The sequence below is a fragment of the Tyto alba genome, unplaced genomic scaffold (genome assembly GCF_018691265.1).
Source record: "Tyto alba isolate M040663 unplaced genomic scaffold, T.alba_DEE_v4.0 Super-Scaffold_38, whole genome shotgun sequence".
NCBI classification, from domain to species: Eukaryota; Metazoa; Chordata; class Aves; order Strigiformes; family Tytonidae; genus Tyto; species Tyto alba.
In genome coordinates, this window is record NW_024881313.1 from 13,467,544 (window position 1) to 13,481,278 (window position 13,735).

General features: G+C 38.2%; 1 protein-coding gene across 3 annotated transcripts in view; it reads right to left on the reverse strand.

The window, feature by feature from the left end:
- The window catches only part of GLCCI1 (glucocorticoid induced 1), a 59,875-nt gene that overhangs the window by 22,906 nt on the left and 23,234 nt on the right, over positions 1-13,735 (reverse strand). For all 3 annotated transcript variants that reach the window (XM_032991687.2, XM_042801979.1, XM_042801980.1), the window contains exon 3: positions 5,599-5,685. In XM_032991687.2, the coding sequence (XP_032847578.2) occupies positions 5,599-5,685 (87 nt within the window). The remainder of the gene's footprint in view (positions 1-5,598; positions 5,686-13,735) is intronic.

The following is a 13,735-nucleotide window of genomic DNA, read 5'->3' on the forward strand; positions in this document are numbered from 1 at the left end:
CCAGCTTCAGAGCAGCCACACTAAGCAAGCAGGCAGTGGCACCAAGTACATGACAGAAGAATCGTCCAAACTAAATGATGCTCCCTCTCTTCACCAAGGGGAGTCCACAGTGAATCTACCATTTGCTAAAGCTAATCCTGAAATCCCAATAATTTATTTTATTGATAATTATTTTCCATCCCAAACTCAAATAGAGCCACTACTACTAACAGAAGAGGTAGCTGTGCTAGCTTCCTCAAAGTTTATCTTCACCTTCCTCCTAAGCAGCAGAGGAGCATCAAACATAACCCAAATGAACTGCAGAGAAGTGTGAGGTACACTAATCCTAGGAAAACAGATCTAATTTGTATAGTAAGGAAGAAGTCTGAAACATATGCCTCTATGGCACCCGTTTTACCAAGTATCTCATAGAGGCAGCAGATCCTGTCTTTTGGCCACCTAATGCAACTAATGAGCTAGGGAATTTGTTGTGAAAAGAAAATGGTGCTAAGTGGTTGGTATCAGAAAGCATGTCCTTGAAGATCTAGACATTACACTAGTGTAAAAATGCTCTGACATTGAACTCCATCCAGGGCAGCAATACAGATCTTTCAGTTATAAAGATGGGAAAGAAAAGGAATAATGTGCTATGCTGGGGGAAAAAAAAAAAAAAAAAAAAGTGCAATAACAAAACACTCCCATTTTAACAGGGCAACTAAGCACAGAAAGGGTTTGGGAAACCATTTCCCTCATATGTCCAAATACTGACCATGAAGGCGACTGGGGCATACACAGTCATATTAAGGAACACATGTAAATCATCACAAAAAGATCTACTGTGTGTCCTTTAAAGCATGCAGTTGTTGAAGACATTAAAGCACATATGTGCACTTAGATTCATAAAATGTGACAATGATTTTAGTATACCAACTCAAATGCTCTCCATGTGTACCAAGCTTGAAGGCAGGCAGAAAGTTTTCATTATACAATATAGGTGTTTTTGTAGAAGATACATGTGAAAATAAATTTTTAAAAAATTTAAAGAAAAAAAATCAAGGAATTCCTCAAGGAATAGATGCAATTTGAACCCTACTGCCAATGTTCAGATAGAATTATTTAAAATTACTTGGTGATAAGATGTAAACATATATGGTAGTTAATTTCAAAGTGCATCTTTTAATTCACATTTGGCAAGTACTCTCATGTGACTGTATGGTGAGGGGGACACAAAACACACATCTGCGCGCATTTCAAAAAAATCTAAAAAGTTTTCAGCATTTACTCTTCCAGTGACTGCTCACTGCAATATTTCTGATGTATAGGAAAGACGCTTTTCTTCATGTATTTTAAAGTTAATTATAAGAGCAGAGCATTGTAACAGTAATAAACCTATGTCAGGGTCATTCAGGACACAAACTTGCAGGTCAGCCTTGATGGTTTACTGTCTACGGCCAACTATAAGATGACCATGAAAGATTACTGAACAAACAAGAAGATAGGGAGGGGGGAAAAAAAAAATCTATTAATATATTTTTTTGCTTGCTGAATATTTTTACATCTAGAAGTGTACTTGAAATAAATATTAATCTTGTCTACACCACTTGTAATATGCATGCAGTCCAATATAACTAATGGCACAAATCTGAGAAATAAGCAAATTAGTTCGGTTCTTTACAACACTGGACTAATCTGAGTATCCTGACAATTTTTTATTTGAAGAGACCTAGATGCAGACTATTAATATGGAGGAACATGTCACGTCTCACCATTCCTGTCCAAATGCTCATTAATATTTACCAGTCAACAGGCTGTATTTCTACAGTTCAGGTACACAACATGGTAACTTCCTACTGCTGAACAAGCCACAAACTCCTTATTAAAGAGAGCAAGATCTAACTCATTCATGAACCATTTGTTAATAAACAAAGTAACCAGCAGATCAAAGTGCAAAACAAGCATTAGAAATTCACCCTAAACCTCTGAATACAATCTTTCAATTGCTGTATGAAAGCATGTAAGAAGTGCAAGCTCTCATATTCCATTCTCTTTTATTCCAAAGTCCTTTTCAAGTACTGTTAGAGCAAAAGGGACCTTCTGATGGGGGTTTGCTGGTGTCAGTGTAACAGATACAGCATACAGAGGTGCTTAAGGAGAGTGAAAAATCAGTTGTCTGAAATATTCACATCTTTGAAAACCTACACGAACTGAAAGCTATTTGTTTTAAACCCTGGCTTCTTCTAGTTCTGGGTAAATTCCAGTTCAGGGTAAGCTACAACTAAAATTGTCCCAGTTCAACAGAATATCAAACTAACTATTCAGGTTGATAGGGGAAAAATATCAGTGGTTCAAACCACTACTTGGTTTGTGTCCAGTACAAAGACTGATAGCAATCTTTATCTCCCAGTCAAGACATCCATCTATTAAAATAATGTTAAAGAAGTCTGGCATTATCTTACAAGCTATATTCAAGACTTTGTAAAAACAAGCAGTAGAAACTTTCAGAATAAATAAAAAAGTATATTTTGTTAGGAGGTGATTACAAAGTTCCTATTGAGAGCTGGGGAGTTTTTATTTTTTTTAATAGATCCACTACAAAAAAGCAAGCATTGCCTATTTCACTACTAGACAGATTCAATCCTGACACCCACCTATTTCAAGGACAAAATAATTTTCAACTACTGAAAGTGAAAATTTTTTTAACATGAGAATACAGAATTCATTTGATTGCTTGGGATCTTAAGTCCATACACTTATTTTTAGTGTTTTTAAATGTAAATCTTTTAAGAAGAGTTCCCAGTTGTGCTAAACAGATGCATTTAATTGTAAGAGTTCTCAAACTAACCAAGAAAAAAACGAGTTTTTTAAACTTAAAAGCACATTCAATCTTCTTTTATCAAAACTAATTAAAGCTATGCATACAAGTATTTGGCTAATTTACAATATCAACATAATAAAAAATACATTATAGAAATCATTCCATTAATTGTTGGAACAAGAAAACATTAACCCAAACTGCTAAAACAAGCCAAGGAAACTGTAAACAGCTACCTACTTGTTTATTGTCAAATGCTACGGGAAACAGTTCAAAATGCTGAGCAGAACTACTGTTACCTATGTTACTCATAACAAATGCAGTTGCCCAGGAGAGGTGATACTTTTATTTCCATTACTTAAGCTCCTGCTTTCAGCTGCCTATATCTTTGTCAAATTTTCTCTTATGTCTACCATCAGCTTTCCTATCCCCTTTCCATCAGAGATTTCAGTAAAAGTATCAGAGTTTTAAGAATGAGATTACAAGGAAACAGGGGGTGGAAATCATTTTACCATTTTATGTGCTAAAACACATTACCATAGCTTTTTACCTGGCAATCTCTGTTGTCCAAGGGTTTGGAAGAGAAAGCCAAACATTTGTCTGGGGGTCGTTTATGCTGGAAATGTGTCCCTCTGCTCCCTTGCAAAAATCTTTACATTTGGTGAAGCTTTAGCAAAAATTTCAGTTTGCACACGTTCAAGAAAGAGGTTTGAAACTGGCAGCTACATTTGCTAGTAATTCTGTCTCTAGTGGGCTTTACAGTTTGAATAGAACTGCCTCAGAGAATTTCTCCTTCCAGAAACTGCAGATTACTGTGGCACAAAGAAAATGAGTGCACAGATGCTGTTGGTATTGAACAAACTCTTAACACCCACCACACAGGCATTAAGTAGCCAGACAGAGAAGCTGGAACCAGGACTTAAAGGTAAAGGAAAGGAAAAATAAAGGGATAAAGTAGAAGCTAAACAATGGAGAGACAGAAGAGAAAAGGAGCTAGAAGGTAACAGAGTAAGAGCTCAAGGAAGGGAAGATAGAAGAGAACTGGCTGGATAATGAGTGCAGAATGACACTGGGACTATGAACCCAGGTAACTAGAATAGGCAAGAAAACTGGTTTAAGAAACTGAAAAGAGGAAAACAGAGGAAGGGGAAGAACTGTAAGCTGGAGAATACAAGGGCAGGTTTTGGGGTGAACAGCCATTGCAAAATTTGGATAGAAACAATTCCCTTCCACACATAACATTTTTTCCATTACTGTGTTCTACTGGAAAGGAACCACAAAACCCACTGGCCACATATTTCTTTCTCTCCTGTGGCCAGTCCATAAAGGGGATGTCAAGCTAGCACAATGGATCACTTATCAAATGGCAAAGACTTGCTTACGTGCTGAAGGTTTCACTATCACTGACAGTCACAGCCCTGTGGTGAAGAAAAGCTGCTTGTTGCAGAACTTGATAGGGAACTGACACAAGATGAAGGATGGTCTCTCAGTAAAAGCAGGCAAGCATTATCGTGGAAATACAGATGCTATTCCTGCCCCTGCTACAATTCCTTTGGGCTGGTAGGTAATGTTTAAGCCAAAACTTTTCAGACACAAAACTTTTTCTGCACTAGTTTCTGGGCACATATATCCGTGATTCTGAGTGCCTCCCTCACAACTGCAGATGAAATCACCTAGGCAAATTGAAGGCCCATGTACTAATAACTCAGCTATCATGGGGTTTCATAACAGGTACTCAATGAGATGGGAGCAGACAATCCTCCTTAGATTGACCTCGCTTTGGCCCTGGTCCTCATCTTTAAAAACTAGGCTATTGCCACCACTGGAATGCAAGATTATTCCATATTCATCAAATTTGACATTAAAATTCAAGTGATTAAATTTACATCACTCCTTTTGACAACTGTTCTTCCTATTATTGGCTGTCCAAAAGAGGACTATATATCGCCAGTAACATCAGCTCTTCAGATAACCTATACTTTTCTTCTCAAAGGAGCCAGGAGAGAGGATGCAAAAGGCCCAGAGTATCAGGGAGAAGTCACACCACATGCGAACATATCGCAAGATTGATTTCTTAAAAAGTGTAGCTCTTGAAAAGAGGCTGCACCCTTCCTCACAGGGGCATGAGACTGACTGTAGGCCAGTTATTAGGTACTGGGCAGAGCTGGACTCACACAAGGTCTGGACAGAATGGAGTTTACTGGGACAAAAACTGAAATACTGCCATTTGAGCTGAGCGGGAGACCATTTTACTGTATCTACTTTCTCATGACACAAATCCACTTTACTTCTGGTGGGTTTTTTCTAGTTCCAATTGTAGTCTACAGCAAAATATATTTGATTAAAGATCATTTCAAGTAATCATACCATTACTGCATCAACAGTTACCCTCTTCTTTCATTTGTGAAAGTGATGTCCTCTCTCTATCTCCACCCTAAAACTTGAACGAAATTTCTAAGAATATGCTAACATACCAACCTACACTCTGTCTCTTTCAGGAGACCAGCATTAAGGAACAGAAAGCTACCTAAGGTAACTGAACAGAACAATTAGTAAGCAACAAGTTGGTTCCACAGCACTCACTCTGGCCACTCCTCCACAGCCAACACTGTGTAGTAGGCAGGGAGGAAATCCAACAGCCATAAAATAACAACCACTCTACAACAACTCTTACATTGGAGGTAAAACCTATTTCATAAGCAACAGAAGGGAGGGAAAGGGCGCAGCTTCCTGGACTCCAGATAGGGATTTAAAAATGTCTTGGGCATGTCAAATCTAGAAAGGCTCCACTGTGAAAAACTTCTCACCTCTTTTAGCTGATCAGCACTTCCCCATGATGCTGAGCGCTGATGTGATCTCTTTTCTGCTCCTTCTTCAGCCCAACAGCTAGGTGTCTAGAGGGGAAAAAGCAGAAAATATACTGCACTGAATTCTCCAGGTAAGAAAAACTTTTGGCACAAATTATTGCTTTACTCCTTCTGCACTGTCAGAGTTCAGGCATTAAACACGAAAAATAAATTTCAGAATCTGATATGCAGCAGTAATAGTCTCAATAAATAAAACAATATAGAAAACTAAGGCTTTGTAAACTTTCATTTACAAAGGATGAGGACAATGCACACTACTGAAGAAAGAATCAGAAGCCTGACAATCACAAAAAACACCTTACCTGGCTACTTCCATCTGAGCTTTGGCATGCATTTCTAGTTTTCACTTGGTGGACAGTTTAGAAAATGACAAAATTAATAAAAATATCCAAGCAAACTCAGAGACCAAAAGCCAGGATTCACTTCTGCCACCTGTCTTCCTTAATCACTGGGTCATATCATCAGTTGCTTCTTGCTAACTCTGACTTGGTACAGATTCTGATACACCTTTTATTATTTTTGGAACTGGCCTACATGAGCAGAAAAAACAAAAAGGGCAGGCATCTTCCAGCCTTGTCTGCAAGCCCAAAAGTTTGGATACTATCCTTGGATGCAAGAGCTATAAAATTAAACCCCAAAGACTGAGAAGAGTCTGGAATCCAGATCTCCCAACTCCTGTGCTTATTCACCACAAGCCTATTAGGAAAATTGAGTGCATCCACCAGAATTTCTGAACAAGAGTCACTGGCTGCCAGAGCAGCAACAGGGACATCTAAAATCTAGGGACAGTTTGGGGTATGAACCATATAAGACTCAGGGCTACAGGCATATATATACTTTCGTTTTTTTTTTTTTTTTTTTTTTTTTTTTTCTTTCCACAAGTGTGGAATACGCACACACTTGTGGAAAGAAAAAATTTGGGTGTTTTGTTTTTTTTGTCAACAATTCCTACTAGTATTATCTGAATCTTTCACAATAAGGCCTTAAGAAATAAAACTTTACCACTGAATATGATGAACATTTGGCATTTGCGGATGCTTCTCCAAGGGAGACAGGACCTCAGCACAGCAGGACAGGTAGTATCTCAGATCAACCTCACTACAGGACTTCCTTCTCATGCATGGAAACTCTGTTCCTTCACAGCTTTCCTTACTCTTGCTTCCTTTCTGGGGTCTAGAAATTTCTGTAGTACCCACACACATCTCGGACACTGTTTTGCTCAGGAAGGAGGCCATGCATCGCCTTGGAGAACACCACAAAAACATCTGCAGCTCCTCACCCTTGCTGCTGCGACCAGCAGCCCTCCAGGACCAGGCCACTTCAGCCAAGCATGCCAGGGCAGGTCTGGTACCATTAAGCACTAAATTGTAGTTTCAGAACACAGGCTATAACTTTGTAATTACCGCACTGCCATAATATTACATGGCCTACAGCCCAGGACCTAACTCCTAAGAGCTAATATTTAATGTGCAAAGTCACTTTGAGTGCACAAGCCTATGTATCCCACTTGTGTTTTCTGCCAGCCCTGCACTTTCCATGGTTTTGGTGGGGGGTTTTTCTCTGTTATTTTTACACCACCAGGAATACTTCCACCAAAGGCCCAGAAAGCTGTGTCAGCAATTAGAAAGCAAAATGGAAAAAATCAGTAACAAAGTTTTTGCTGCATGTTCCCAAAAAAGAAAAAAAACAAGTCTTTATAAAAGTTAGGGTTCTGTGTATTTACTATATGACTCTCTTTGTGTGGGTCTGGGAAAGAAGCCAGAAGATAATGTGGTTACGAAAAAGAAAAAAAAAAAAATCATGAGTGAAGAGTAAAATAGCTATTTAAAACTACGAGGAAAACATGGGAGTCCCTCAGCCAGGCAACCCATGACTCTCACCACCCAAAGCAGAGCCTCTACCACACGCATGCTACCTGTGTGGGCATTTGCTCGCACTCTGCATTTAAGCAGAGCCATGTTCTAAATAATTACTTGTTCTTGCAGATTGGGTACTTACCACCTCCCTGAAATTTGTATGAAAGACACCCTACTGCTTTTAAAGTTTTTTTTAAACACTGAAGTGGCTTGAACGAGACAAAATGGGGGGGGGGAAGTTTGCTCCCTTTTCAAAATCATGGGCTTTCACAATCTATTACAACTTACTTTCTAATTTAAATTGCTCTTTTTTATAAGTATTTTACTATATGCCAAGTACAGCTGGAACTATACCCTCATACAAAAACAGAAAAACATCAAAGAGAATTCTCTGAAAATTTATCTTCCAAAGAATGTTTTCTGAATATAGCACTGCTCCATAATTTGGGGAACTCCAGAACAAAGTAGAAACAGGCATTTCAGGAGCTTAAATATTTACCTATAGTGCAGGAGGGTGTACCAGGGATCACTACAAGTTCATATCCTTTCAACTACAGCTTAATAAACACAACAGAAAAGACAGAATATCTAAAAAGCCAAAGTGAGTTTCTCAACAAACCTAAGTAAACTGTTAAAAAAAAATATTTAGAAAGCAAGAACATGCCTATATTTTTTTAATAAGCACATATATTGATCCAGATGGCAAGGGCAAAAAAACTAATAGCAACAACCTAGAACTTCATCAACAACACCGGTGACTGTTACCAGAGAGAGGTAGGAATCCTTATATTGCAGCTGATTTAATCAGAAATCAAAAGTAACAAATATAAAACAAATATTCACTTAATACTAAATTTTGTACTTTCTCAAATATGCTTTGACGCTATCTTCCACTCAAACACTATCTCCCTTGAGACAAGGATTACACAGTTGCTTTCCATCTCTGGTAAATTGAGTCAAGTCACAACCTTTCAAAATATACACGTAAGTATCAGTCTACAGGGGGTAGACTATTTGTGTCCATCAATTTTATTTGCAGTATTAGATTACAAATACTATATGATGTTGCTAGCACAGAATTGAAGTCAGGTAATGTTATATTAATGTGCTATTTATATTCAGATGGAAAAAAGAAAAAAGGTTAAAGAGTAACACAACGTAAGCAGTTACTAGATTATAGCAAGCCAGTCTCCTTCAAACCCTAGAAACTGCTGCTTATAATACATTGAAACCCACCTTATATGAAGGTAAGTTTTGGGTTTGTAACCCAAAATCCTTATATTCAAGCAAAAGCTTCTTAAAAAAAAAAAAAAAAACACCCACACGTTACACTCAAACAGAAATTCTGCTTCTGTAAGTTAGCTCATGTATGAGCATTTCATATCTCACCTGAATGTTGTAATTTATATCACAAATAAGATGAGAGTATATGGCACTCTTGATATGCGACATTTCATGAAAATTGTTTTCCTGTATTTATTTACAACTTCTACAAAAGACGCTTAACCATGGAGGTCTTAGTATCAAGCTAAAAGTGTACTTCCCAAGTGTTAAACATATTAAAAAAACAACAAAAGTAAAAAAGTAACTCAAAACCGCATTTGAAGAAAAATTTCTGAATCACAATGAATGAAACCAAAGTTGCTTCATCTCAAGTCAGAAACACAGTAAGAAAGGTCATAGGCACTATCTGTGAAACTGGTAACATTTCAGAGCTGAAATAAATTTACAGTATCACTTAAGTGTGAACTGAACTTCATGAAACTGAAGGATTATTCCTGCAAGTCTATATTCAGACACTTAAGATTTACAACATTTTAGGAGAACCTTGAAAATATGTGCTGCAGCTTCGAGAGGAGTATCACGATATTTCAAAATGTGAAGGTTCATGGCCCCACTTTCAGTTGACACAGTGCTTAAAAAGCATGCACATGGGATAGGTCATGCCAAGAACACCACATCTGGTTGCTCTCCTCAGTGTTAGTGTAAATCACAATTACCATTGTTCTAAATCACCCAACCTTGTAGAGATTAGCATTTCTTCCAACACGTTTCGTAATTCTGCCTTGCTTTTCCACCCATGTCAGGGATATACACCTACATTCTTTCCACTTCATTTAGATCAGAATGACTGCATGAAGTACCAACCTACCTAAACCTAAAATAAGACTGAATTACTCTAAATATCTCACATTTTATTGCCAGCCCTTTGCTCTAATTACTATATCTAGCCTGCGTTCCAGATTAACTACATTGGGGGATGAGTGCAAAGATTATGAACATAAACCTAGATTTTACAGGGGAAGCATTAATGTTTTTGAAGAACTTCCACATTCAAAAGAAATGCAACAGCAGCACTAAAAGATAGTCTGATGAGTCTTCATATGTTTCTAAAGGATTCAAAGGCCCTCTAGAAATTTTACAGGAAGTAATGACCTAAAGAGTTAGAAGTTAATCTGACCAAAAGTGATGACTCCTCTTAAATATCAGAGAGGTTAAGAAAAGTTAGAATGATAAATTCATAGTTATATGACAAATATCTCTTCCTCTTTGTCCCTTCCACCCAAAGTACATCATTAAAATATCCCAAGAAAGCAAAGATAACTAATACACCAATGAAAATGCTTCACGTAATTGAGCCTTGTCCTGGGTTGAGTGAGTGGTGGAGTATTTTTGGTGGCAGGGGAGGGGGCTATAGGGGCTGCCCCCCGTGAGCAGCTTCTCGAAGCTCCCCCAACTCCAAGTCAGCTCCACTTCTGTTTGGAAAATTGAGCCAATCAGCTGCACCTCTGTGATAACAATGTATTTAAGAAGGGACATGATGACGGGCAGTGGGACTTGTGAGGAGGAGTTGCTGCAGCTGCATGAACACCAAGGTCAGTGGAGGAACGGAGGAAGAAAGGAGGGGGGAGGTGTGCCGGAGCAGAGACCCCCCTGTATCCTGTGGTGAGACGGCAGGGCGGCCCCCCCCCTGCCACACATGAAGATCTATGGTGGAGCAGACACTGATTTATGGCCTGTGGATTCCACCTCGTTGATCAAGGTGCTACGCCCAAAGAAGGCCGGGATCTTGTGGGAAAAGGCAGCCCCACTGCTGTAACTCAGCACTGGGAGGATTGCAGCACGCGGGGGTGTCCCACGCTGGAGCAGCTCAGGAAGGGCTGCAGCCGTGGGAGGGAATCCAGTTGGAGAAAGTTGGTGACCCACGACCGGGCAGTGTGGGGAACGCTGCGGCCTGTGGGAGGGACTCACATCGGAGAAAGCTTGTGGAGGACTGTCTCCTGTGAGAGGGGGACCACGATGGAGCAGGGGGAACAAGTTCCAGAAGCTCCCCCCACCAAAGATGGAGAAAGTGGCAGCACTGACTGCACCCCCCATTCCCTGCCCCTGCACCGCTGCAGGGAGGAGGTAGAGAAATCGGGAGCAGAGCTGAGCCCGGGAAGAAGGGAGGGGTGGGGTGAAGGTGTTCTCAAGATGTGGCAATGCTTCTCACTGTACTACTCTGTTACATGTTGTTAGTGTCTGTAATAAATGTTTGTTCTTTTTTTCTTCCCCTAACGAGTCTATCTTTTGCTCGTGCCCATAAAGGGGGATTTTTTTCCCCATCCCAGTCCTATCTCGAACCCCAAGCCTGGCTCTCTGTCCCTTCTTATTGCCGGAAGAGAAGGGAGAGAGAGTGGTTGCATGGTGGTTGGCTGCTGACCAGGCTCAAATCACGACAAGCCTCCTGGCTTATGATGTTAATTTTTAAGCAACAAAATTCCTACCCAAAAGAAAATAAAACATTACTCAGTTGACTAATGAGAGGTAGCTACATTAAAGCCCTGACCCACACACAAGAACAAAAACCCCATATTTTATCCAACCATTCCAGTTTAATAACTCTGCATTACTCTTTAGATTAGAGAGTAGTAAAAATTCTGAAAGGCATTCTGCAAACTTTCTTCATTTCCATTTGTGCAATACATAATTGCCATATACAATGGAAAAGGCATATCCAAGCATATTGGAATCCAGTTTAAGTCGTCAGTTGGTGGGGAGGGGAATCACTGAATCGTATTCCACTTGGTCATTCGTTCTTTTCTTTGTATTATTTAGATCAAGAAAGATTACATAGATGAACTTTAACTGGCCATATCTTTGTTATGACAACAACATCATATGTTTATCCCTAATCTCTCCTTTTTGATTTTACAAAAGTCTTTTAATTTATTTAGTTACTGCCAAATAATTATATTAATAAACTATGACAATTACCCAAATGTTTCTGAAGATTCTGAGGTTAGGTATAACCACTTCAACATTGAATTATTCCTTATATTAGGAAGGGGAAAATACTGACATGTTCAGCATGAAGAAGAAATATAAAACTTCTATCAGTGCTCCCAACAGAGATGAAAAAAATGGGGAAGGAAGCTATACTGAGTTTTAAATGGCCTTAATGAAAAGTTCAAATTTTACTGAAAAGGAGAGGGAAGTAGGACAGTGGAGGAACTTGGTAAAGGGATCACAAAGTATATCAACATGTATAACAACTTCTTATAATAGGAAGTTTCCCTGCATTTCTGAAATACTTAAAACTATATTAAATAAAATGGTATACTATTGATTATCCAAAACTTGCTGTTCCTTAAAGATCAGCTAGTTGTACACATATGCACACATACACACACAAACATAAACACATGCAGAATTCTGAGAAATCTGGAATTGTATAAATGTCACAATGCATAATGTCATAGTACATTTTTCCAAAAGCAAACATATCAACCTCACTTCCCTTCTGTGTTTTCAATCAAAACATCTGAGATGGGCAAGAGGGACACAGAAATAGGAACTACAGTTATTATTCTCCAAGATGCAGCAGAAATTAAACCAAACAAAATTCTGTTTCCTCTATTTAAATAATAAGGTATTAGTGATTTTTTTTTTTTAAATCCTGGTTTAATATTAGAGAAAGAATAAACATTTTATTCACGAGCACTACACAGGTTCAAAGAACTTAAGTGGGAAACAAGTACTTGGAATAAAACTCATTAAGAGTTTATGTGATCCTGGTGAAGACCAGAATCTGACCTTTTTTTTTTAAATACACGGATTCTAAGAAACTTAGAACATCCATAATCACGACCTTAATGAAACTGCACAAAATTTGGATTTAAAATTAATGTTTAATTAGGGACAAAAATAGTCTTGAAAGAGAATTATTCCACCTACAATATAAGTTATACTGACAGTATTGTCCATGAGTTTAGAAGTAAAACAAGAGATAATTTATTCTTCAATGAAACATGCTCATATGAAAAAATTGGTTTATTGACTTTCATTATCTTGTTTTATTTATTTTATTTGCTACAATCACCCACTCTGCTAAACTACCAAGCGTTATTATCTTTAGCTACTGTAAACTACATGAACTCCCATGAGCTAAACTGCTACTTGTCCAACAAACATAAAGTAGTAGGAGTACTCATGCTGGTACTCCAGCAAATAGCAAGATTTTTATTTAATTTAACTTAATTTGCCATGCACGCATCCAACGAACGACTTGGAACTCATCCTTATTTCTTCAAATTACATACACTTCAAACTACACAGAGCTCAAACAACAAAAAAACCCCACACAACCAAAGCATAACTCAGGTCAATGTTATATGATCATCTACAAACCTCCTTAGTGAACATTTTATTTAAAAACCCCTGGAATTTGCTGTGCCAATCACTATGCTTGTTGCATTTTACATATTCATATAGTCTTGAGTAGTCAAGTCATTTTTCAACTCAACTTACAACACTGCTAAATGCTTGATTTTTGCATAACTTAAAAAGACAGCTAATATAATTGCTTGTTAGAATATATCCCCACAAACGCAAACTTCCATGTCCTTAACCTTTTGAAATAATACTTCAGTTTGTAATGATAACTTGTACTGCCTTTCCTCTCTGTTACATTTGACTATGCCAAAAAGGTAAAACTTCCCTTCTATTTTTTTCTTCCTCCCTGAGCTTTGTTTCTGAATGAGGCAAAGGGTGGCAGCCAACAGGTCAAATAACCTAAACACTTACTTGAACTCACTAGGAAAGCAATTTTACTGCCAAATGCTTGGAGCTCAAATATTTATAGAACAAGTTTGTTTCTCTTTTCTGTAACTAGTGAAAAGGTTTGTTTGTGAATGTTTAAATATTCTAAATTTTCTACTCATAAGGGTATTTGTGAAGTT